Source organism: Parus major, chromosome 1A (assembly GCF_001522545.3).
Source record: "Parus major isolate Abel chromosome 1A, Parus_major1.1, whole genome shotgun sequence".
In the NCBI taxonomy this organism is placed as follows: Eukaryota; Metazoa; Chordata; class Aves; order Passeriformes; family Paridae; genus Parus; species Parus major.
Window position 1 is genome coordinate 63,322,718 of NC_031773.1, and position 22,926 is coordinate 63,345,643.

The following is a 22,926-nucleotide window of genomic DNA, read 5'->3' on the forward strand; positions in this document are numbered from 1 at the left end:
GCGGAAAGGGCGGGGCCGGCGCGCGCGGCGCAGGTGGGAGCGGGGCCGCGGGGCGGGAGCGGTGAGGGATGAGGGATAAAGGATAAAAGATAAAGGATAAAAGATGCAGGAGCGCGGCCGGCATTAGCAGCGGGCAATTGTGGGAGTTATCGGCCCGAGCCAGGGCTGACCCTTCTGCACGGGAGGACACGGCAGCGAGGCGTGGTGGTGTCCTGCTTGCTGTGGCAGCCTCTCCCTTCATCCATCCCGCTCCATCGTGCACCCGCCGGGCAGGGGCTGCCCTGCCTGTCCGTGTGTCCGTCCATCTATCCTGGCCCGTCCTGCAGCCCTACCGACTGGCTGCTTCCGGCCTGGCAAGCACCGTGCCCGCAGCTGGCGTGTGGGTGAGGAATGCTGAGAATATTCCACTGTATGGATTTGTATACGTCTTCCATGTAATATTCACGCTACATGCGTGTGAGTATTCCCACATTGGAGGAGGTTGCCCAAGGATGTGGTGGAGTTGCCATCCCTGCAGTTGATGAAGAGGTGTCTGGATCTGGCCCTGAGCGATGCGGAAGTGTTTAATTCACACATAATTTTTAATATAGATTTCCCTCTCCATTTATAGGAGCGGGAAAGATCTTTGTTATGGTGGAATCAGCTGATAGTGGGGAGCTGCTGAATTTATTCCCTTTCACCTTCCACTGGACTTTGCTTCCATCCACATAATAAGTATTTCAGAATGCAAGAAAATATAAAGTCTCTTGGATTTAGTGTTGTTAACATATAATATGGTGAAGACTGTTGTTAAAAAATTAGCCAATAAATACAATTCTATGTTCATTTCACTGATGATCTATTCATAGTTGATCCCCCTTCTCTAAACCAAACCACATTTTCACTTCCTCCTAACAGATCATCTAGGTGTTAGGGTGGCTGCCTTTCTAAGGGGCACAGTATAATGTGTTCAGACTTTCTGTAAAATAATCTTTGAAGAATCAAATATTATAATGGGCACTTGGTGAGTGACTGGTCTACATTAGATCATTCCTCTTGCAGGAGGGGTATGACGTGGTTAAAATTCTCTTAGATTCATTTAGAAGACTGGTGATCTGTGGACTTGGGAATTGGTTGTGAGTTTGTGTGTATCCATTTTGCTGAAGGAAAAAAGCAGTTGTCATCTAGTGGGGCTTCTTTATGTAAGCAAATTAAAATTCACCAGTACTTAAACTCTTGCTTTAACAGCTCTGGTAATGAAGAATCTACTGCAGTAAATTTGTTCTAAGTGGAGACGGTTTACTTATAAAATATATTTTAAATGTATTTATTTCATTTTCTTTTTAGTGACAGTTGCTTGGTTAAATAAGACCTCCTAAAGATAACGTTATTTAATCTCCAAAGATGACAGCTGTTGAAGGTAATCCATAATTAATGTTCATTTTGCTGTCTCTTAGCTAACTAGACACAATTACTTGATGTTACTGATTGTTATTTACATGAATTTAATATATGCAGAAAAGCATTTGTGGTGCCTATTGTGCTATTATACTTAAGATTTGAAGAAAAAAAAATAAAATTACTGGATAACTTTTTATTTCTTATCCAAACCAACATGCCCCATCCCTGGAAGTGTTCAAGGCTCATGACTGAGCAACTTGGTCCAGTGGGGAGTTGAAACGAGATGATCTTTAAGGTCCCTTCCAGCCCAAGCTATTTGTCTGATGAAAATCAAATTTGTCAAGGAAATTACTTGGTTTTCAGTATTTTGAAAATATGCTTCATATTTTAAGATACTCTTAATTAACTCTTTTCTGCTGAGTAGCAGTGGGCATTTAGTAGCTGTCATCATTTTGTGCTATCTGAAATGAAGGTATTTTTTCCATATTTCTCATTTTTCTTTCCATAACCATATTATCATATCTGCTCTGTATGGGCCAAAATCTCTTGGGTTTTCTGGGTGTGGGGGAGGAAGTAATTTCTTCTTACGCTTTTCTGACCTGGCTCTGGAATAGTGATACATGCTTGGCATGCAGGTGTATGTGTTAATTATTTTTTTAAACTCCAGGTATTGGATTTTAGAACACAACCTGCAATTCACACACATTTATATTGGGATGGGAAGAGGCAAATTCCTGGCAAAAAGTCACTTGTGTAACCCAAGTTTTTGGGGAGCATTTGCTTCACTTCTTTCACATGTGAAGGATGGCTTGTGTTTGTAAAAGCATTTTTTCCTTTATATCCAAATCTTATTCAGCAGATCCTCTTGTTCTGTGTAGGAGGGAGATCTTGGTGCATGAAACATAGCTTATTGCTAATGGCCTTATTTTCAACTCCAGAAGAATTTAACTTGCTAAGGTTAATGTTGCTTCTCATGTAAATAAGTGCTTTCTATTAACAACTTGATCATGTTATGCTTACGTTGGGGTTGGCTGGAGTACCACTAATACAATTAAAACTGGCATCAGCACATGGCTAACTCTAGTCTCTATTGTGCCTTCTCCTTCCTTTTCCCTGAAGTGCTAGAGGAGGTGCTGGTGTCCATTGAGAATGAGCTGCAAGCAGTGGAGATGCAGATACAGGAGCTTGTGGATAAGCAGCAGGAGCTCCTTCAAAAGAAGACGAGAATAAAGAATCTGATAAAACAGTCCTCAGGAGACCTGGAGGCAGGTGGAAGTAAAGACACTGAAACCTCAGCTGAGGAATGGAACAAAACAGGTTTGCAGAGTCAAATTCTAATATTGTAACAGAAAGGTGAACTAATCCAGTAGGGGAAAATGGACTTACACAGTTTTGTTTGGATAATGATGTTGTCCTATTTAATTTTCATCAGCTGGCTGACATGCCAGGGTAATGGGGTAATGTTTGTACTTGTCTCATTGAGCATTCCTAAACACTAATCTTGAGTTGTTCTGGGCAGAATTATATGTTCAAGCAGAATTGCCTGTTACAGGTACTTTAATTCTTTGTTGCAAAGTCACAATTTGATCTGATCTGCTCTTAGAATCCCAGAGTAAGCTTTTACTGCAGTATTTGTATACTAAATGGTTAAATTATATTGCAGTACTTCTCATTGTTTGTGTTCTAAAACAAATTGCTCTGGATTTTCTCAGGATTTGATAATGACAATTTTGCACTTAGAGTTGTTTTTTGCTGGTTTTGTGTTTCCTCTTGCTTGAGTGGGTAGGACATTGGTAGTGCTTGTGATGGGTTATGTAGCCTCATGTCTTACCAAATTAATACAAATTAGATAGATGCTGACTAAAATAACTGCCAAAAATAACCTAGAATACATCATTGTTGTAGAATTAGTGCAAATGGCAAGCGTCTTGTAGTGGTGTGAAGGCTGCTGTCTTTCAAGTTAATGTTTTATGAAGTCCTGAATAGTTGTTGGTTCTTGGCCATGTTATGCCTTGCTAAATTTGACTCAGGTATTTTGATATTTTTTTCTCCTGTTTAATTTAATTTTCAATTTGTAAATGCCTATATCTATTGTATATATAGGCTTTTTTAAAAATGAAATTAATGTTGTAGTTGAATCCATATTTATCTGTGTTTGAGGAGTATTATGCATATGTAAGAATACTGATATTTTATCATTGCAAATTATGCTATTGAACAAATCATTTGGTTTGTTTAGTTCTATGCTTAATTCTTATCTCCTGTGCTTTGAAAATTAATGTCTTTGCAATCAGATTGCTGTGTATGTATTAAACAAGAGCAGCAGCTAAATTTGTTCCCAGTTTAAAGCTCGTGGAAGTCAGTGGGAGGCTTTTTTTAGTTTGAGAAGAGCCTTGGATTTTAACTGTGCTCTTTGTAAATTTCTTTGCAATGTCACCCTCAAGTAACAAAATTAAGTTTTGCATTGTGTGTAGTGTAACCTGGATCTCCCACAGCTTTTCTGCATTTTAATTTTAATAGTACCATAAAGATATATCAGGAAGTATAATTTAAGTTTTTACAGTATTACATCTTTTAAAAATGCAGTCTTTAGCTCTTTATTGAAGAAAAGAAAAACCTGTTATAAGCATGTTTGTGTGGTGATTCTGGGGAAGATTAAACAACTTGTCCCCCCTCTTTTTTTTTAATAACTATTTATTATTGATGGAATGTATGGAAAAATTGTTTCCCTGCTTCTTTACACTATTTGTAATTGCTGTATTCGTATGAGGGAAGCATTTGAGTAGCTATTGTAGGGCTCAGTGTCTGGTTTTATTTATTTTCAGGGTGTGATTCTGATTTCTAGTTATTTGACTAATGAGTTAACGTGGACTTATTTTGGACTAATGAGTTAACATGGATTTATTTTGGACTAATGAGTTAACATGATCATTAGCACTCCAAAGTTCGTCTGTTTTGAGTTTTTCACATTAGTTCACATCCATGTGCAATGAAAGCTTTGGTCTGGAGGTGAATCATGTTTACAATTTGAGTGTTCAAAGGTCCACCCTAGAAAATGGTATATCCAGACTCAGGTAGTGTGGAGCTTTTCCTGTGCCATTTTGAATCTTTAAACACTTTCCCATATCTAGAATTGTGTCACTGCCAGATTTAGGTATTGAATATGTAAATTACGCCTCCTTCTTATATTTTAATTTGCTTATGAAATGTGTTTGTTGAGTTGTTTTTTTCCCTTAACAGATTTTCCATGGTATGAGAAGATAAAAACTGCACTGCAGAGCAAATTTAAACTCCAGAAGTTTAGATCACTGCAACTTGAAACAGTAAATGCTGCAATGGCAGGAAAGGATATATTTCTTGTCATGCCTACAGGTGGGGGGAAGAGCCTTTGTTACCAGTTACCAGCTGTCTGTTCTGAAGGTATGTTAGGGGGAAAAAAAAGGACATAATAAAAATAATTAGATTTACTTTCTCCTTTTTATAGTTATGTGGAGATTGAACATTATTTGGTGTGGTTTTTGTTTAGTTGATTTGGTTTTGTTTGGTTTATTTCTAATAACTCATCCAATTGCATTGGAAGTTTACTAATTTACAAAGGCCAAATTTACCCCTCCCTGTCACTGCATAGTTCTGTGGCAAATCAGCACCTCAAGACATAGATATCCAGCTTGTTTTATTTTGTATATTTTTATACTCTTATTTGTTGCAGCTTAGGTAGTTGTTTGTGGTCTAGAGCTTAAGAGGTGGTGTATGTTATGGGCATTTAATAAGAATTATCCCTGTATGATCTGGCACTCATCAACTATCTAGGAGAGGAATCCACTGCTGTGTATGAAACTTAAACTTACATTTGGCAATTTCTTCAGAGCAGGGCTGATGCATCAGTAAAAGGAATTAGAGGAGATGTTTGTGACATGAATTGCTCAGTTTGCACAATGATTGATTGTTACAGGTTTCACACTGGTGATATGTCCTTTGATATCGCTCATGGAAGATCAGCTCATGGTTTTGGAACAGCTTGGTATCTCTGCAGCTTTATTAAATGCCTCAAGCAGCAAGGTGTGTTTAAGTTCATGTGTTTTGTGGTGTATGTGCTAGTGTTTCCCCTCTGTGTAGTTACTTGTGAATATTGAATGGATGAGACAGATTTATCAGCTTATGCAGTTCTAGCAATCCTCCTCTGGCCAGGAGGGTGCTGTGATATGGGTAAGGTGGTTAGGTACCTTGTGTTCATGTTACAGTGACAGCAGCACATGGGAGCCAACACCTTCTGTGGAATAAATAGATTTCTTGGGGCTGTTTAGAGGATATGAAGTATCTTTGGTTGATGTGTGTTGTAGATTTTTACTCAATTTCTAGACATGGTGCAGGTGATTTTTGTCCTCTACTACCATGTTGAGCAGTGCAGGCTTTTACATAGAATTATTTATCTCTTACTATAGGGTGGTGAGCTGTGTGATCCAGAGGCCAAGAAGCAACTTATTTCCCAGTGTCTTACTAGACAATTTCTTTTTTACAGTTATTTTCCTGACCTATATTTCATGATCATTAACTTGCACATGGCACTGGATTTGATAAGTCAGTGGCTTGATGCGATGTGCCAAACTTGAAGCCTGCTTTGATGCAGATCACTCTGAAAACTCTAAAAACCACTGTCATGTGCAAGGAATTATTTTACAGTTGTAGTATCACAGGGATGTTTGGTACATCATATTTATTGGGGAAATACTGATGACACACAATGAAGCAAAGACACATTCAGCACTTAGCTTCTTCAGAGTTCTATCGTGGATTTTCTAAGTATTAAAATGACCATTTTGTATGTAGTGATCTTCTACAAAGGCTTATAGTGGCCAGTACCGTGGAACACTTTATCAGTCTCTGTTAATTACACCTTATGAATTGCTAATCACCTCTTAAGAGCCTTAGCACTAAGCAACTTCAGTGTGTTGTCCCAGTTTGTTACCCTCTGCTGTCTCTTGTTGTTCTGAACAGGAACATGTGAAGTGGGTCCACATGGAAATGCTGAAGAAGAATTCACAACTGAAGCTCATTTATGTGACCCCTGAGAAGATTGCAAAGAGCAAAATGTTCATGTCCAAGCTGGAGAAGGCTTATCAGGCCGGGTGCCTGGCTCGCATTGCTGTGGATGAGGTGCATTGCTGCAGTCAGTGGGGCCATGATTTCAGGCCTGGTATGCTCCTCAGAAATCCCCTTTGCAGGGCTGTTCAGGGATCAGGGAATAATGACTTGGGCCTGAAATAAGGCCAGCTGCTTCCTTCATGTGTTAAGTGAATTCTTAATGTGTGAGAAGTACCTGTGTTAGCTCAAGGACTTTAATTCACAAGTTGTCCAGGAGCTAAGTTCATGCAAATGATAACTTCAACATTGACTTTGCTGTCAGTATTCTGAAAAATGCCTTATTCAGCTTACTTTAATTGGAACTTCTTAAAATCAAAGGTTTGGCTGGCATCTTTAATATGGACAATAGTTACCTTTAATCTATTGCTACATGAAAGTGTCATTCTGTATACCACTCCCTGGCACTTCTGATGGAAGAGGTAGAGCATTTTGTAAATTCATGAGATACATTTTAATAATCTCTAAAGCAAATGGAAACAAATGCCCTCATTTATGGGAAAAGAAAGTGTGCTTCAGTCTTTTTCCTATATTGCAGATTGTTGAATATTGTTTGTTACTGTTTCTTTGTCTTTGAAAGAAAACCTGATCTGAAGCAATATTAACTGTATACTCACTCTTAGTGGTTTTGGTAAAAAGCGGTGCCTGAACCAAGAGCCAGGCTAGTTCAACTGGCAGTGTGGAATTTGGATATGTACCACTGGCTGCACTTCTGTTCAAAGGCAGCAATTGTCAATACTGAGCCTTTAAATTTATATAGACTATTTACATAGTCTAGTCTGTGTATCAAAATTCCACATTACTTGTTTATTACAAAAGCTCTGTTTACTCAAAAGCTGTTTGTAAAAACAGACCTGCAAAATAACCTAAATGTTGGTTAATACAATGCTACACATATTTTTTTAACTCTTTAATAATTTCTGTTTCCATACATTTTTGCCTTCTGAATTGTGGCTGATAATTGCAGCCTTTCAGTACCTGGAGGGTACTTCAGTACTGAGGGACTTTTTACAAGAGGTTGGAGTGACCTCCAAGGGGGAATGACTTCAAACTGAGAGTAGGTTTAGATTGGGTATTGGGAAGAACAGTGAGGGTAGTGAGACAGGCACAGGCTGCCCAGAGAAGTTATGGGTGCCTCATTCCTGGAGGTGTTCAAGGCCTGGTTGGATGGGGCTCTGGACATCCTGGTCTAGTGGAAGGCGTCTCTGCTCATGGCAGGGGCTGGAACAAGATGGTCTTTAAGGTGTCTTCCAACCCAAATGATTCTGTGATTGATTCTTTAAAATTCAATTAGAAGACATCTCTTCTAGTAAGTGCCACCTGCTTGTTTCTTCCTTTGGATGTATAAATTAGTTCTGTAGTAATTAGTATTAATGTTTATTGCAGTATTAAATATTGTCTACATGAATGTCTTTTTTAAGCTTGCATTTGTGGTATGAGAAATATTTTTCTTTCCCCTTTTTATTTTCTTGCTAAGACTACAAGTCTCTTGGTATCCTGAAAAGACAGTTTCCTAATACTCCCTTGATTGGATTGACAGCAACAGCTACCAATCATGTTTTAAAGGATGCTCAGAACATTTTGCACGTTCAGAGGTGCATTACCTTTACTGCTTCCTTCAACAGGCCCAACCTTTACTATGAGGTAGGTTTTGTTACCTGATTTTCTGAATGCAGTGCTGTTATACTGTCTCCTGCAGGGAGAGAGGCAGGCAACAGGCTCAGACTGTTTCAACCAGTCAGAAAATATGTCTTATGATAGCAAAAAGGCTGTGAATTATTCTGTTGTGCTGTATTTTCACTTTGGCCACAGGTCTGTTTATTGCTCTTGTGGGGGAAAGCTTGCAGGTTTGTTTTGGGATTTATTTTTCAATTGACTTTTGAATTGTAATCTGACTGTTCATAAAAAAGAATATAGTAATTTTTTTAAAATAGTGTAATAGTTGTGTTTATTATACTAGAAAAAGTAAAATAAGGTTGTTTGGCAGACTGTTTTCCCACTTGAACTGTGATATGTGCATAATATATTTTTGAGGTTCGGCATAAGCCTTCAAATAACGAAGATTTCATTGAGGACATAGTTAAGACCATTAATGGAAGATACAAAGGACTGTCAGGTAAAAAGTGCCACAAAAGACACAAGTTATCTTTCATAACCTTCAGCATTGCAAGGATGTTGGGATGTTTTCAAATGATTGAAGCATGTAGAAAAATTCTGCCTTCCCCATACATTAAACATCCAGCATTAGAATAAATGAAATTTAGTAAGATCCATACCTTGAATAATTTCTCTTCATTCATTAGTGCTTAAATGTCTTTACTGTTTACTTGTATCTTCTGAAGTGGAATGTTGATGTTTGTAGAACAATGTTTACATAGGTAATAATAGGAAGTTTTAAGATTGGTGATCTCTGTGATCATAAATCACACATTATTTACTAGCTGTGTGTCAGGATACTTGTTATCTTTAACATGTTTCTTCATATTTGATCATACGACTCATCTCTTTACTCAGTGCTCAGAATAGGTGTTATGGGGTGAATTGCAGATAAAAGCATAACTGTAAAAACTGGACTTGTGTAATGAATAAATTCTGTAGCAGAAATAAAGAGGAGAGACATCTTGCCAAGGCAGCTGAACCCAGGTTTCTGGAGCAGCAGTCTGTCCCTGTCTCTGCTTGGAGCTCTGTGGCTGTGAGGAACAGCTCCCTGAGCACAAACTGTGCTAAGATGATCACAAATCACGTGGCTTTGTGTGTAATCCCTGATTTAGCCCAGCCTGACTAATGACAAAAAGCAGATTTAACTGAAACCTCAGGTGAGATGCCATAGATTTCATAAGGTATAGCACTCCTTTAAAGAAGCTTTAATAAGAATTGTCCTCCTTGAACATTAATGGAATACTTCCGTGATTCTATGGATTAGCACCTGTATTTCCTCTTTAGCCTTTAGGTCCAAGCTGATAATTGAAGTTTCCTTCATGAATACCAATACTATGGACTAAATAGGCACGAAGACTGTATAATGCTTTTTAAGTATTTATTTTATAAGCTAATAAAACTTTTGCAATTGTTTTTTTAAGTATTGGGGATTGTTTGGCCTTTTTAAGGCATTACAATGAGGCCTCTTTCACTTCTGTGCAGGAATTGTGTACTGCTTTTCTCAGAAGGATTCTGAGCAAGTTACTGTGAGTTTGCAGAAACTGGGAATCAAGGCAGGGACTTACCATGCAAACATGGATGCTAAATACAAAACCAAAGTTCATAAAGGATGGGCAACAAATCAAATCCAGGTTAAGTAAATACTTTACATGGACTTATGTCTCATTTAAACAAAGTGTGGTTTGGTATCTTGATGATTTCTTGATCTTTTTCCCAGGTTGTAGTGGCAACTGTTGCTTTTGGCATGGGAATTGATAAACCTGATGTGAGGTTTGTAATTCATCACTCTATGAGCAAATCCATGGAAAACTACTACCAAGAGAGTGGACGTGCAGGTATTGTAGGAAGTGGCTTTTGTAAAGTTGCCATTCACATCCATTAAACCAGTAAAACTGTCCTTCAGTTTTCCAGACACTTGTGCAAAGCCTTTTGCCTTTGAGACGGTTTTCAAAGTACCCTTAATGAAACTGCCCCTGAAAAGAGGCTGTAAATATGAACTGCATTCATTACCAGGCCTCTACTGCAGCATAACAAAGAATAATTTGGTATCTAGACCTCCACTCAGTATTTTTTTAAATGCTTGATTTTTTTTATCAAATCTGTGGCTTACCAGAATAATGTGACATGGATTTGATGTACAGATATTTATTTTTTATTTTGTATAGCGCCTGAGATGTATGATTTGCTCAGATTGTCTTTAGATGATGTTTAATCACTGTATGAATTTCAGAAATACAAGTAGGATGGGAGTCTGAAGCAGAGAATTTTAAGAATTGATCAATGTTTAGCAGCACTAAATACCTGTTACAGCCAAATTTTGCCTCCAAAAATGTTTTGCAGTGTTTTGGGGTTTTTTTTTGATCTTGTTCATCTCATTACTTTTTTAAAGGCAGATTTGATTCTGTGTGGAGAAAAGCTTGTCAAGGAACTTGAGGGGCAATTGGTTGAGATTATAATTATCTGTTCATTTTAATGCATTGCAGGTAGAGATGACCAAAAAGCTGACTGCATTTTGTATTATGGGTTTGGAGATATATTCAGAATCAGCTCAATGGTGGTGATGGAAAATGTTGGCCAAGAAAAGCTGTATGATATGGTATCTTATTGCCAAAATATGAGCAAGTAAGTTACTGGTGGCTTGGTTGCTTAGTTTTTAAATGAGCTAATTTTGTTGGGTTTCTTAGGGGGCATTTGAAAAAAACAAACAAACAACAACAACAAAAAAAAACACAAAAGAAAAAACCTGAAACAAAACCAAAGTGAACTCATGACCAAACAAAACCACCCACAAAAACAGGAACAAGCTTGCCATCTTCAGGATACAGTTCTGGAAGTGGTTATGTTAAGGTGAAATATCTGCCAACGAGAACTGTCTGGATTTCAAATCCCAGTCAGAGGAAATACTGGAGTTCTGTGATTTTGACTCTTAAGCTACAGTGTTTAATGGCCACATAAGATTCCATATTACTGCTTCATCTGCTTCACTGTGATATTTGGAATACTTCATGGAAAACATATGTATCTGTGTTGTGGACAACTGGTGCATCCAGTAAAGCCTTTTTTGGCCTCTGTGTAACAATGAGTTCATATTCTTACCATTTTTCATTCTCTTGAAACTGCAGAATTTACTCTTCTGCTTCAATCAAATTGTTCTACACCACTTTAATCATTATCTGCATTGGCATAGATGATAGGGAATACTGGTGTTGCAGTATTCTCTGATTTTTCCTCTGATAATTCTTTGCACTTGTTTTGAGATCTGAGGTGTCCCTAGGGACCTCTTTTGCCATTTTCATGATGTGTAACGCAGGTGCTCTATATTCCTGTGGGTTCTATAGCCCCCCTCTGCTCTCTGCTCTTCAGGTGTCGCCGGGTGCTCATAGCCCACCACTTTGATGAAGTGTGGGATTCTGCAAACTGCAACAGAATGTGTGATAACTGCTGTAGAGAGAATGGTAGGTAAAGGACAGATAACATGGGAAAAGTTGATTTAAAGAAATACCTGGTGTAGAAAAACTGTAAGCAAATTTTGTGACCTGTGCTTGTACTACTGACTGTTTTCAAGGTGTAGATTTTGTTACAAATATCAGTTTTTTTGGTGGCTTACTGTTGCTAAGTTCAGGGTGTTTAGCAGGATACTTCCTGGTTTGGCCTTTTCCTGAGGTTGGACACTGTGGTAGTTTTCAGGCTCAGCTGTTCACCTGTTCCCAAAAGGGAAGCTGGGGCAAGGGGGAGATTGGTTTACCTGTTTTAAAAGGATTCTGGTATGTGTCAGGTTTTGTTTCAGGATTTGTTTGGGCATGAAAGCTTTATTGAGGAGGAGCCCCTGCATGCCAGACTGTGCACACTTAGGCTCTGAGAAGGTACAGTCTGCATGTCCTCTCACAACTTGTCTGGAAAAATCTCTGAGGAATTCAGTGCTACACGCTCACAAGATGTTCCTTTGTCAGAACTGCACATGAGAGGTGTGCAGAACAACTGAGCACTCTTAATTCAAGGTTTTGCTGTGAGTTTTGGTACCCATCATAAAGCTGAAAGACTCAGAAGATGAACAAAACCTCTGTTGTTGTACTTAAGTAAATGCTGTGACTTAAATGTGGGAAACCCCATGGAAAGCAAGAAAGCTCTGAAAGGGGAGCTGAGACAAAGTTGGTCATGAGCATCTCTAAAGGATGCACAAAATCACCTTAAATCTCATTGAGGACCACCTAGGTGGTTAATTCTTGTAATAAGTGAAAAATACCATCTCCTCATATCACATATCTGTTGCAGAAGGTATTTGGATAATACAGTGATCGACACTTTAAAAAACTGAGGAGCAATTTTGTATTCAAAGCTGTTCTCATAACTAGACTTTATTTCCCTCTATGTTTTTGGGGTGTAAAGTAGACAAACCAAAATTCAACTTCTTTTCGTTACCCAGTTTTATTATATGATAAAAGTCTTTTGCAATATCTTGCAAGTAACAATATCTTGTCTAATTAGAAGTGGGGCTTAGCTGAAATGTACACTGGGGTCAGAGGTTGGGAAGAGTAGGGAGCTGGCTTGTCCCAAGGCTTGCAGCAGCTGTGTGATGAAATAAAGTTGAAATATATCCTATTCACTGCTTCTTCACCTCCAGGGCCTTTTGATTCTTAAGCAAGGTCTAAGGAAAATTAGCAGTAGTACTTGTTTTTCAGTACTTAATCCTTAATATCAGAGGAGTCAGTTGGGGTGATTCTGTGCCATGATCTGATCATGGAGGAGAAGGATGATCATTATGCACATTGATGTGTTGCTGCTCAGAATTGTTATGGATGATGATGCTAACTATTGTAATGTAATTATTGCTTATTATGTCTGTCTCATATTGTCCATAACTGTCATGAGAGAAGAAATGTCTCACAGGCTTCACCTCCTCTGTGCTCTCTAATCTTTTCATAATAAACACTATGGGTGAGGAAAAGGAATCCAGTTCTAGAGTAACATACTAGCTACCTTGCAAATTTTATGCCTTGAAATAATTTCTGGCTTGTAACATCACAGACAAGAACAAATGTTTGTCAGATAGGAATTTCAATAATGGAGAAAAATATGTGAGTGTATCCTGATTGGACAGAAGAAAAGTTACTGCTTTATTTGTTAAGTTAGTTTAAAAGCATAACAGAAAAAGCCTTGCTATTACACAGACAAAGATATGTATTTATAGTTACATATAACTATATGTATAACTGCAAAGAGCTTTCTGTTTAAATGTTCCTTCATTTTTACTTGCAGCATGTGAGAAGATGGATATAACAGGATACTGCAGGGATATAATAAAGATCCTTGAGCAAGCTGACAGCATGAGTGAGAAACTCACCCCGCTGAAATTAATTGATGCCTGGTCTGGGAAAGGTGTGTCCAAATTCAGGGTGTCTGAAGTTACTCCACCCAAGCACCCTCGAGAGGAGCTGGAAAGAATTATTGCTCATTTACTGCTGCAGCAGTATCTGAAGTATGTAAGATAAACTATTTTGGGGTTTTTTTTGTTTTTTAACATACAGTAGTAATTTTTTGTTGCTCTCTTGTTACTTCTGTATAACATTAATGGATACATTTTGTAGTCTTGTTTTTATTTCAGATACATTTAATGTATTCTTAAAAACCCTTCAAATATTGCTGTATTTCCATTTCAAAAGTTGGAGGAACATTTGAAAAGCTGCATCTTGTGCAGTTTTTAAAAGCTGGGGTTTTCTGTATTCAGGTAGAATGTTTAAATCTGCAACAGGATTATTTTTGGAAAGGTCTGCAAGTCATACAAATCTCATTCACGTTCCATGGATAAGGAAAGCAAATGGGGTTGCCCACTTGATGTCTAAGTCAGGAAAGACTGGATTATGTGGAAAGTGGTACTTAGAAATTTTAAGAAAGAATAGTGAAACTAACGCCACTGCTGCCTCTCTGTAAGCTGTGTGCTATGTGTTTTGTCAAGTGTTGATCAGAGTAGCTCTAAGTCACCTGACTGTCTACTTGAATAGATAAAGCAGAATGAAGCTGCTATTTGGAACATCCACTGGAAGGGTTAATGTGTCCCTGTCTTTCTGGAAAGAGTTGTCGGGATTGAAGCAGGCTGCCCAGGGAAGTGGTAGAGTCACCATTCCTGGGGGTGTTCACAAAACATGTGGATATGACACTTAGGACATGGTTTAGTGGCAGTGATGGGTTGATGGTTGGACTGGACGTCTTTTCTAACCTTAATGATTCCATGATTTTTTCCCCCAGTATAGTCTGGCCTCTGTCTCCAACCTTCTCTTGTAACAGTGATTTAATTCATGCAGGGAGGATTTCAGCTTCACAGCCTTTGCTACAATATCCTACCTGAAAGTGGGCCCGAAAGCCCGGCTGCTGAAAAGTGAGGGACACGTCATCACCATAGAAGGGATAACAAACAGGAAAAGTGTTTTCAAGGTATTTAGATCTGTTCTGATTTGCCATATAGGTATCTTCTCCATTAGAGCTTAATGATTTGCTACCTGCTCAAAACATGTTTTGTAGTAATGCAGTCAACCTCATAAAAAATCTTCTCTCTTGTGTGGGAACACAGAAAAAGAAGGAAAACAATGTTAGAATTTTAATTGAACTCTTTATAACTTACAGGTCAAACCTTCTCAATCTTCAAATTCAAAAGGAAGCAGAGAAAATGCCCAGACTGGATCAAAGACTGTCCAAGAGCCACTGGTGAAGAAATCACAGGAACATAAGCGACCCAGCTGTGGTCCTAACTTAAAAGCAAAGAAGCCTAAGCTTCAGGCAGGTGGAAATGACCAACCAGTAATTATTGACTGAGTGTCACAGACTACATTTAGGATCTAATCATGGTGGCTGCTCCATGGACAATGCAGTGTGTAAGTTCAGTTTGTGCTTTAGTAATGGTATTTTTATTTTTATTTAATAAACACTGAACAGGGAACAAATATCTTAAAAAACTCAAATCTAGAAGGCCAGTAGTGAAGGAAAAAGTGTTTCATATCAGAATAATTGGTGCTTATCTTCGGATTCAGCAATGATTACAAAACCGGTATAATGACCATTACTGCCTTTTTAGCTCTTTTGGAAGTGTAGTATATAGTAACACTATGGCAGGTTTATGCAGACTGGAAAGGACTGCCAGAGATCCAGAGGTTTCCAGACTTCCTTCCTATGGAAGTCTCCACCCACTGCTCTTGTGAGAGCCATCTGGAGGTTTCCCTCCTTTGCAGCACAGGACTTGGTGGTCCTTAGCTCTGCATGAAGACCCTGTCACCTCCTGTTCCTTCTGCCTGCTGTGCAGGTGACTCTCCTCTCCACCAGTGAGACCACTGCAGCCATGGTGCTGCTTCTCCAGGGGAGCTGCTGTCACCAGCCCCAGGGACTGACATCACACACATGGAGACTGGGATGCTCCAGCATCCTTCCTCTGGACTCCTGGGTCAAAGCTGCTGCTGTACTGGTTGTTCCAGCCCATGAGGGCATTGCCATCTCTGCAGTTCCGAGTAGGGACATGTGTCCCTACACCCAGTGTGGCATGTTTGAGTGAAATACTGTATGTATTTCTGAATGAAATAGTATATGTATTTATCCTTTTGAAATATGTCTGTTGCTCTTAAAATTGGACTTCTCTAGATTGTCATTCAAATAGAGATTTAGGACTTCTGTGTTTTGCAGAAGTACCTAAATTTAAGTTTACAAACAGGACAACCTGCCAGCCTAGGAACAGCTACTGCTGCCTGCAAACATTCTCAGGCACATATGCTGAGTGCTAGACTCAATTTTATTTTCTTACTTTTAACATCTTAGCAGCCAAAGATCAAAAAGGCATGTTCAGTTTCACTAATGAACACAAGTTCTGGGTGGTTGCATTTTAGTTCTTCTCCCTTAGACTTACATGTATAATAAATATAAAACTAGTAACATTTAGAACATGCTCATCATCTTTATTTTTCTGGTAAAACTGTGATAGACTATAGGCTTTAGTCACTTTCACCCATCCTTCAGCTGAGACCTTTGCCAAAAATTGAAAATTTAGTTAAAAATAGTCATTCTCCTAAGAAAAGATTAAGTGATTTGTCTGGGACAAATCTCAATATGCACTGCCAGCTTTGCATTGAGTAAATAAAATAAATTGTTCTGAATTTGACCCAAAATAAATAGCAACTCCCAGGCAGCAACTGTAGAACCAAATCAAAAGCCAGGATGAAACAACTGCTGTCTAGGGCTGGCACTATGCAATACAGTGCAGCTCTACCCTAACACCTTGACAGCTGAAGGGACAAGCAGTTAAAAAGTGGCTCTCAACTGACATCTCATCCTGGCTTTCATTGTGCAAAGCTTGTGTTCTGTACTTAACTGAGTAGAAAATACATTTATTTCAGAAGTAAACTTACTGGGGGGGAGGGGGTGGGAAAAAAAAAAGAGGAGTAAGGCCATATATTTGCAACCCACATTCCAGGTAACAAGAGCTCTGAGCACCCTGTGCCCTAAAACTGTTCTCTGTTCATCTGAGCCAGCTCAACAGAGATTGCACCATTAGCTGGTACCTGTGACAGTAACCAGTCAGTATTTTGGCAAGCTCAACCCAAAATCTTAATAGAGGATTGCATTTATCCCTCATTTCTGGTAATCCTGAGAGAACAGTTTTCTGAGATGTATTATTTGGTATCCAAGGCTTCATACAAAATGGGAATGGGGTACTGTTCAATCAAAATAATCTTCTATATCAATATCTGGATTTAGGAGATCTTCACCATAGGCTGAAAGATCCATTTGATTTAAAATTAAGTTTTCAAAGGTTTCTTCCAAGTCGGTTTCACCGATCAGCACAGCTCCCATCATTCGGCCGTTCTGCATCACCACTTTCACATACTCGCGTCCCTTGGTACATCTTAGTATCAGCTCATGGTCAGAGCCCAAGCCCTGAGCATTGTACTTCCCCAAAACCACCACCTAGCAGAAGGAAAAGCAAAAGGAAAAAGCTCTCATAAGATCATTGCAGTGGCTTTTAGCATTTCTGCTGCTAACAGTTCCTGGCCTTAAATGTGGTGCAAATAGGGAAATATTTGTCCCTAGGGTTCCCCCCCCCAATCACTGGCCTGCAAACACAATGGAAATTCCTTTTGAAATCTCATGCACATTAGTATGAATGGAGAAAATCTAAGCTAGTGTTAATTACTATATAAAGCAAATCTGTTTTCTCAACATTAAAGTATCTGCTCAGGGTCAGCAAGTGTATGTAAGCAAGCAGTATGTGTTACTCAGTGGTTTACAGCTATCAGACTGTACTGACCTTGTAATTGAAAAACTTTGTAATGTGAGCAAATAGCTCAAAGCTGAAATCCATATCAATAGATTCCCCTAAAGCATCTGCTGCCATGCACTTTGCTGCATACCATCCCATCTGCCGAGCTTGGGTCCACAGCCTCATCTGAAAGAGAAAATTGGGAAGATTTAAGTCACAAGACCATCACTGTGCCATGACCACACTCACTGCAGTGAGTATCAGTGCATACTTTGTGTTTTTTTATACTCAGAAGGGCTGGCCAGCTCCATTTCCAGCCACCTCCATAAAACTCTGCTGTCAAGCACCCAGGATTATCCACTTGCTTCACCTTGCACTCCTTGGTGTGTGTGCTGGTGTGCAATTCCCCATGGATCACGCGCGTGCGAGGATGTACCTGGTGCCACACGGGGCTCGGCTCCCACGCTGCCGTGCAGATATCTCCAGCTGCGTACACATCTGGCAGCGATGTGTGCATGTGCTTGTCCACCTTCAGTCCTCCGTCTTCACCCACAGCAAACTGAAGGGTTTGCACACATCAGCAATGAAAGAAGTCATCAAGTCATTCAGCTTCCTCCACCTTAAGCAATTGGCTCTTCCTTCATTGTTTACCGTGAGACTATCCTGAGTGGCAAGACCTCCATGGAAGGTACAAAGCTTACTGTTACTGTTTCTAGAGCACAGCACAGGTTTTTAAAGGACTATTACTGATACCTATGCAGGGAAGTCACAGGGCTTGCCAAATTCAAAATCACACTGAGTGTTACAGGGACACTCAGTCTTAAGAGATCACTTTGTATTTCTGCCAAGGCAAGAAAATACCATTGCAAAAACTTAATTCCTGATCTAAGCTTAGAGCATAGGCCTGGAAATACATCATGGCTCAACATCAGATATATGTTTTCAGCATTTTTTTCTTTAACCAGAGCACAGCCTAATCAGATGGATTATCACTTAACCCAACCTACCCCACTTAACCTCATCACTTAACCCAAACTACCCCAACGTCCTGATTTTGTCTGGGATCATTTTTCAGTAGTAGCTTGTATGGGGCTACTTGTTGGATTTGTGATAGAAACAGTGTTAATAAAACAGGGATGTTTTAGTTGTTGCTGAGCAGACACTGAACACAGAAACAAAATTATGATCTCAAGGTGTGGAAATTCACATGGAAGTTACGAACTCAGGAATCACCATCCACCTTTGGGTGCTCACTCAGGGTAACTTCCCTCAATGAACATGAGCACCTCGACAAAAAATATTGGAAATAGTTGCTTCCTTTCCAGGAGCAAATGTCAAGATGAATAAGGTTAGAGCATGGTACAGAACTAACACAGAAATTATTCTACATTTTTGCCACATTAGCCAGTTATACAGATGCTTTTCTCTCTTTGCATAGGCTTAATACTGCGTATATACTGTATATATACAGCTGGGGAACAACAGTAATAAACCAAGACCACAGATCAAATATACTTGTATCATCTTGGATGTCTCAGAAGCAACAAAACCTGCCTTGTTTTGAGATGGTGCACAATATTTAAATCTTTAGCAATCCATGTTTCATGACAGAACAGCAGCATAAACCAGCTGAAAAAGTTTCTTTCAACTTCCTTGAAAAGCCCCAAAAGAAATCAGTATACTTACATTATTGCCATCAAGAAATGGTTCAACATTTGGCACAACTCCAGTTGCACTGACAATGAAATTGCATCCATAAATGTTCCCATTAGTTAATTCCACATATACAGGCCACAGCACTGAAAAAGGGGGAAAATTTTCCCTGAGAATGTAACCAACAGAAGTTACTTTATTAATTACGTCTTATGATTAGATATGAAAGAAAAAAACCCCACAAAACCTTTGAGGTAACTGAATAGGTAAAGAAAGATTAAAATGAAAAATAAAAAGGAAAAAATTATCAGAGATTAACTTTTCTTACCATTGTTCAGAGCTTGAGAAAAAAATTATCTTGGATCTCAGCTCCTACTAATAACTTGCTTCAGTATTTTCCTAAATTAAAGCCCTCATTTGTAGGGGGTGTAAATACTGTGTCCTGAGGGATGTTCTCTCAAGTATGCAATTGCCAAATATCTTTTATGAAGAAATTTACAGATGCACAGAAGTGCCTCAAAAGCAAAAAGAACAGGATAGATTTGACTTAAGCTGAAAGTAACTGGTTACTAAAACAGTATTTTAAATATTCATTTTAATTAGGTGGAAATTACAGGCATAATTATTCATTTAAAAAAGGGGGTATTTTCCTCTACTTTGAAGATTTACTTCAATTTTGATACAAAATGTTGATGGGGTTTTTTTCTCCTGTTTTAACTTCACTATTAAAATATTACTTTAATGGATTTTGTTAAGGATGGAATATTCTGAATACAGGATTTTGGTTACTTTGTGGAAAAAAGTGTCTGGCACATAAGATTTTGTAATTTAATTGTAGCCCATAAATTTGATTACTGTAAACTGCTAAACTTCAATTTATAGATGTAAAAGATTTATTTTTCAAATCTCTATTTGCTTTAAAACAGCAAACAAGATCAAACATGCTCCAGCAGAGAGATTTATATTCAACATCTTATCAGCACTTGCACTCACCCTCATCTGCTTCTACACCTTCCTCTCCTTTAGGAAAAGTCAAGGAAGTTCGTTGCAGCTGGATAAATTCTTGCTGTAAGTGTATTTTCTTTACTTCACACAGTATTTCAATATGTACTTTATGAGAAAACTAAAGAAAATTTGACAAAATTATAAACATAATGATTAGCAATCACAAGATTGATAACAGCAAGGATATCATCACCTAAACTGATATTACTAAACAGGAAAATCCCCCACCCTATATCCCAGCCCCACTAAATGGATTCCCACACTTTCCTCTTTTTGGCACAGATCTAACCATAGCCAATGGCAATTTACCTGCTTTTTGAGCAGTTATCTGAAAGTTCATAACAATTAGATTTTTCTGGCAAGCCAGAAAACATATTCAGGTTCCCCTAAGCTTACAAGAAGAGAGTTCAAACCTTATCAGAACAGAATAAAGTAAACTCATAATTTTCTGTCTTTCAGGATTGCAAATTCTCTTTTTTTTTTTTCCATCATGAATTACATTTTGGTAACAATAAGAAGTCCATGTTCTAAACACTGTAGAAAGTAAAAAGTACTCTGTACCATCAACCCATGTTTCAAGCATGTTCTGATGTCAAGCCAGAAGTTGGAAAGTTACCTGTTTCTCTGAATTTGGGCCTTGTTTTACTCTCCACTACATAAATACAGTTCCACAGCCTTCAACAGCCAAACCACCACTGATTAAGCTGCTAAATATCCTAAACATCCTTTAGCTGGTCTGTGACTGATCACCCTTGACAGGTCATTTTTTAAATGCAAAACAAACACATAACACCTAAGGAATTCAGAAATGAAAGAAAAAAAAAAAAAAAGAAGCGAGGATTTTTGCTTTATTGCAAACATGGAACTCTTCACAGCACTCCTGCCCACAACACTCAAATAAATATAACAGCAAGGTTATACCCATACCTCCTTAGTCCCTTTAAGGTGTAAGCCCTCGTGCCAGTCGGGGCCTAAGGCACTGCCCAGCTTGTCAGATGCTCCTGTAGGTCTTCCTTTTTCCTCACTTTCTGAAGGAAAGAGATGGAGTATATCAGATTTAGTGTGCATACTTCCTTGTCCTCAGAATTCAGAACAAGGATTCTCAGTAGAAAAATACCACCTGGCTGCCAAAAGGGAAGAGGAAAGCATAATATCCGTATTCTTTCTGCCTGATGTCTAGAACCATGCTCTTCTTTTTGTTATGATTTTGGTCATACATAGGTTTATGTGATGTTTGTTCATGCAGTCCTAGTGAATTGTTATTTCTGAGACTGCAGTTTCATTCCACCTGTAATAATGTTCTGTGCAGTTTCACCTGCTCCCCCAATATCCTACTACGTGACAGCTTCCTATATAATGGTGAAATAGTTCACATCAAAACATTACAGAAAACAGAACAAGTTCTTCAGCAGAAGGAATACAGGGAATTAATATAAACTTGGTACAAAGGTAAGCACTTTTTTACAGTTTGCAAGAAACTGTATTACATTCTGTCTACATAAATTCAGAATGGGGTTTTATGTTGTTTTTTTTACTCTCAGTTTTTGAAGAAGGAAATGTCATTAATGATAACAGTAAGCCTTACTCCACACTGCTAAACTGACTGATTTTAAGACTATCTTTAATATGAAATGCTGCTGCTGCAGAGTCAGGAAACTAAACCCCATACCTTCCACTGTGTACTTGGTTCTTTTACACTCGATTGGAGCCTCTTGGCTTTCAGCGGTGAGCTTTGGAAGGAGAAATTCAGCTGCTCCTGCATCAAAGAAGGTGTTCCCAATGGCTTTGTCTTTGATAGCCCAGATTACTTCACAGCCTTGAATTTCATACCTGTGGACATTTAAACAAGGGATAAAGTGACAGATTGCCTGAAAAGGATCTGAATGTTCACCAATACAAGCAGAAGTGTCAAATTTCCTTCCAGAAGCCAGAACTAGGGGATCCAAAACTTTCTAACCTGTCAAATGCACTTCTAAATATTTACATAATGAACCCATTAAAAAAAATAACTCTTTAAGTTGACATGTAATTTCTCACCAACACAACCTTGACTGTCCTGGGGTAAGGGGTGGGGGGGAAGATCAAATTTATAATTCTAATCATTAGTATTTTCTGCTCCCCATAATGAAAAAGAAGTGAATTTCTGCCAGACTTCCACTGTTAAAAACAAGCATTTGGATCTTGTTTGCATATGGAACATGAACTGTATATTCTTGATATCTATATGTCAAAGCTGCTTCTGGAGCTTTCCTAATTTTATGTGTCAGTAAGAGCCACTATGTTGCAAAAGAAACTCCTCTCATCAGTTTTGCCACTACATGCTCTAAGAGATACAATTTTATAAGTCAACCTTCTCCCAAAACTATGTACACTAGGTTTAGCTTTGCATTGTTAAACAATTTATTTGATTAAGTATTTTTTGTTCACTTACACTAATTCAAGGGCAATCCCACCATTTCCTACCACCACTATTCTCTCAGCTTGAGCCAAATTCTTCTGAAAAGCCTGCATTAAGAAAGGAAAAATGTCAATTAGAACTTAGAGCATGTTCCCTCACACTAATCAACTATATACTTTTTAGTATTTTCTTGCTCTTAGTCTTGATTTTCTCAGACTACTGATACACATATAGCTAGAGAGCAATGAGACATATAGCTCAGACCTGTAACAGAAGCTGTTGTAACAAACAACATTTTCAGTTTCACTTCAGATTACTTGAAAATGTAACTCCTTTTTTTATCCTCAAGGTCCAGCTTCATTTGATGAATGGCAGTTCCATGTTATGGAGAAGCAGTGCTCACCCTGCCTCCTCTAATGCTTAAGAGCTAGCAGTGAAACTTCACCTTTGCCTTCCA

General features: G+C 38.5%; 2 protein-coding genes across 5 annotated transcripts in view; one reads left to right on the forward strand and one right to left on the reverse strand.

Moving 5' to 3' along the window:
* On the forward strand, nucleotides 1-16,557 carry RECQL (RecQ like helicase). 2 transcript variants are annotated; one of them, XM_015628315.3, is made up of 15 exons: nucleotides 1-33; nucleotides 1,327-1,399; nucleotides 2,500-2,697; nucleotides 4,621-4,800; nucleotides 5,333-5,439; nucleotides 6,376-6,574; nucleotides 7,997-8,163; nucleotides 8,554-8,635; nucleotides 9,661-9,809; nucleotides 9,896-10,013; nucleotides 10,662-10,800; nucleotides 11,542-11,633; nucleotides 13,435-13,654; nucleotides 14,478-14,607; nucleotides 14,797-16,557. In XM_015628315.3, exons 2-15 carry the CDS (start codon nucleotides 1,384-1,386, stop codon nucleotides 14,983-14,985), a joined length of 1,986 nt encoding a protein of 661 aa, XP_015483801.1. In that variant the 5' UTR covers nucleotides 1-33; nucleotides 1,327-1,383; the 3' UTR covers nucleotides 14,986-16,557. The 2 variants fall into 2 exon arrangements, with proteins under 2 accessions (XP_015483801.1, XP_015483800.1); XM_015628314.2 differs by lacking the exon at nucleotides 1-33 and adding an exon at nucleotides 74-383.
* Nucleotides 14,756-22,926, reverse strand: part of PYROXD1 (pyridine nucleotide-disulphide oxidoreductase domain 1) — a 13,651-nt gene continuing 5,480 nt past the window's right edge. For all 3 annotated transcript variants that reach the window (XM_015628317.3, XM_033514291.1, XM_015628318.3), the window contains exons 5-12: nucleotides 22,503-22,576; nucleotides 21,741-21,901; nucleotides 20,999-21,099; nucleotides 20,060-20,189; nucleotides 19,100-19,212; nucleotides 17,850-17,972; nucleotides 17,462-17,599; nucleotides 14,756-17,121 (exon numbers count right to left, since the gene is read on the reverse strand). In XM_015628317.3, the coding sequence (XP_015483803.1) occupies nucleotides 16,873-17,121; nucleotides 17,462-17,599; nucleotides 17,850-17,972; nucleotides 19,100-19,212; nucleotides 20,060-20,189; nucleotides 20,999-21,099; nucleotides 21,741-21,901; nucleotides 22,503-22,576 (1,089 nt within the window). In that variant the 3' untranslated portion in view covers nucleotides 14,756-16,872. The remainder of the gene's footprint in view (nucleotides 17,122-17,461; nucleotides 17,600-17,849; nucleotides 17,973-19,099; nucleotides 19,213-20,059; nucleotides 20,190-20,998; nucleotides 21,100-21,740; nucleotides 21,902-22,502; nucleotides 22,577-22,926) is intronic.

Coding starts and splice junctions, on each gene's coding strand:
- RECQL (XM_015628315.3), top strand. Junction 10,801..11,541: donor TATTGCCAAAATATGAGCAA/GTAAGTTACTGG, acceptor TCTGCTCTTCAG/GTGTCGCCGGGTGCTCATAG. Junction 11,634..13,434: donor TAACTGCTGTAGAGAGAATG/GTAGGTAAAGGA, acceptor TTTTACTTGCAG/CATGTGAGAAGATGGATATA.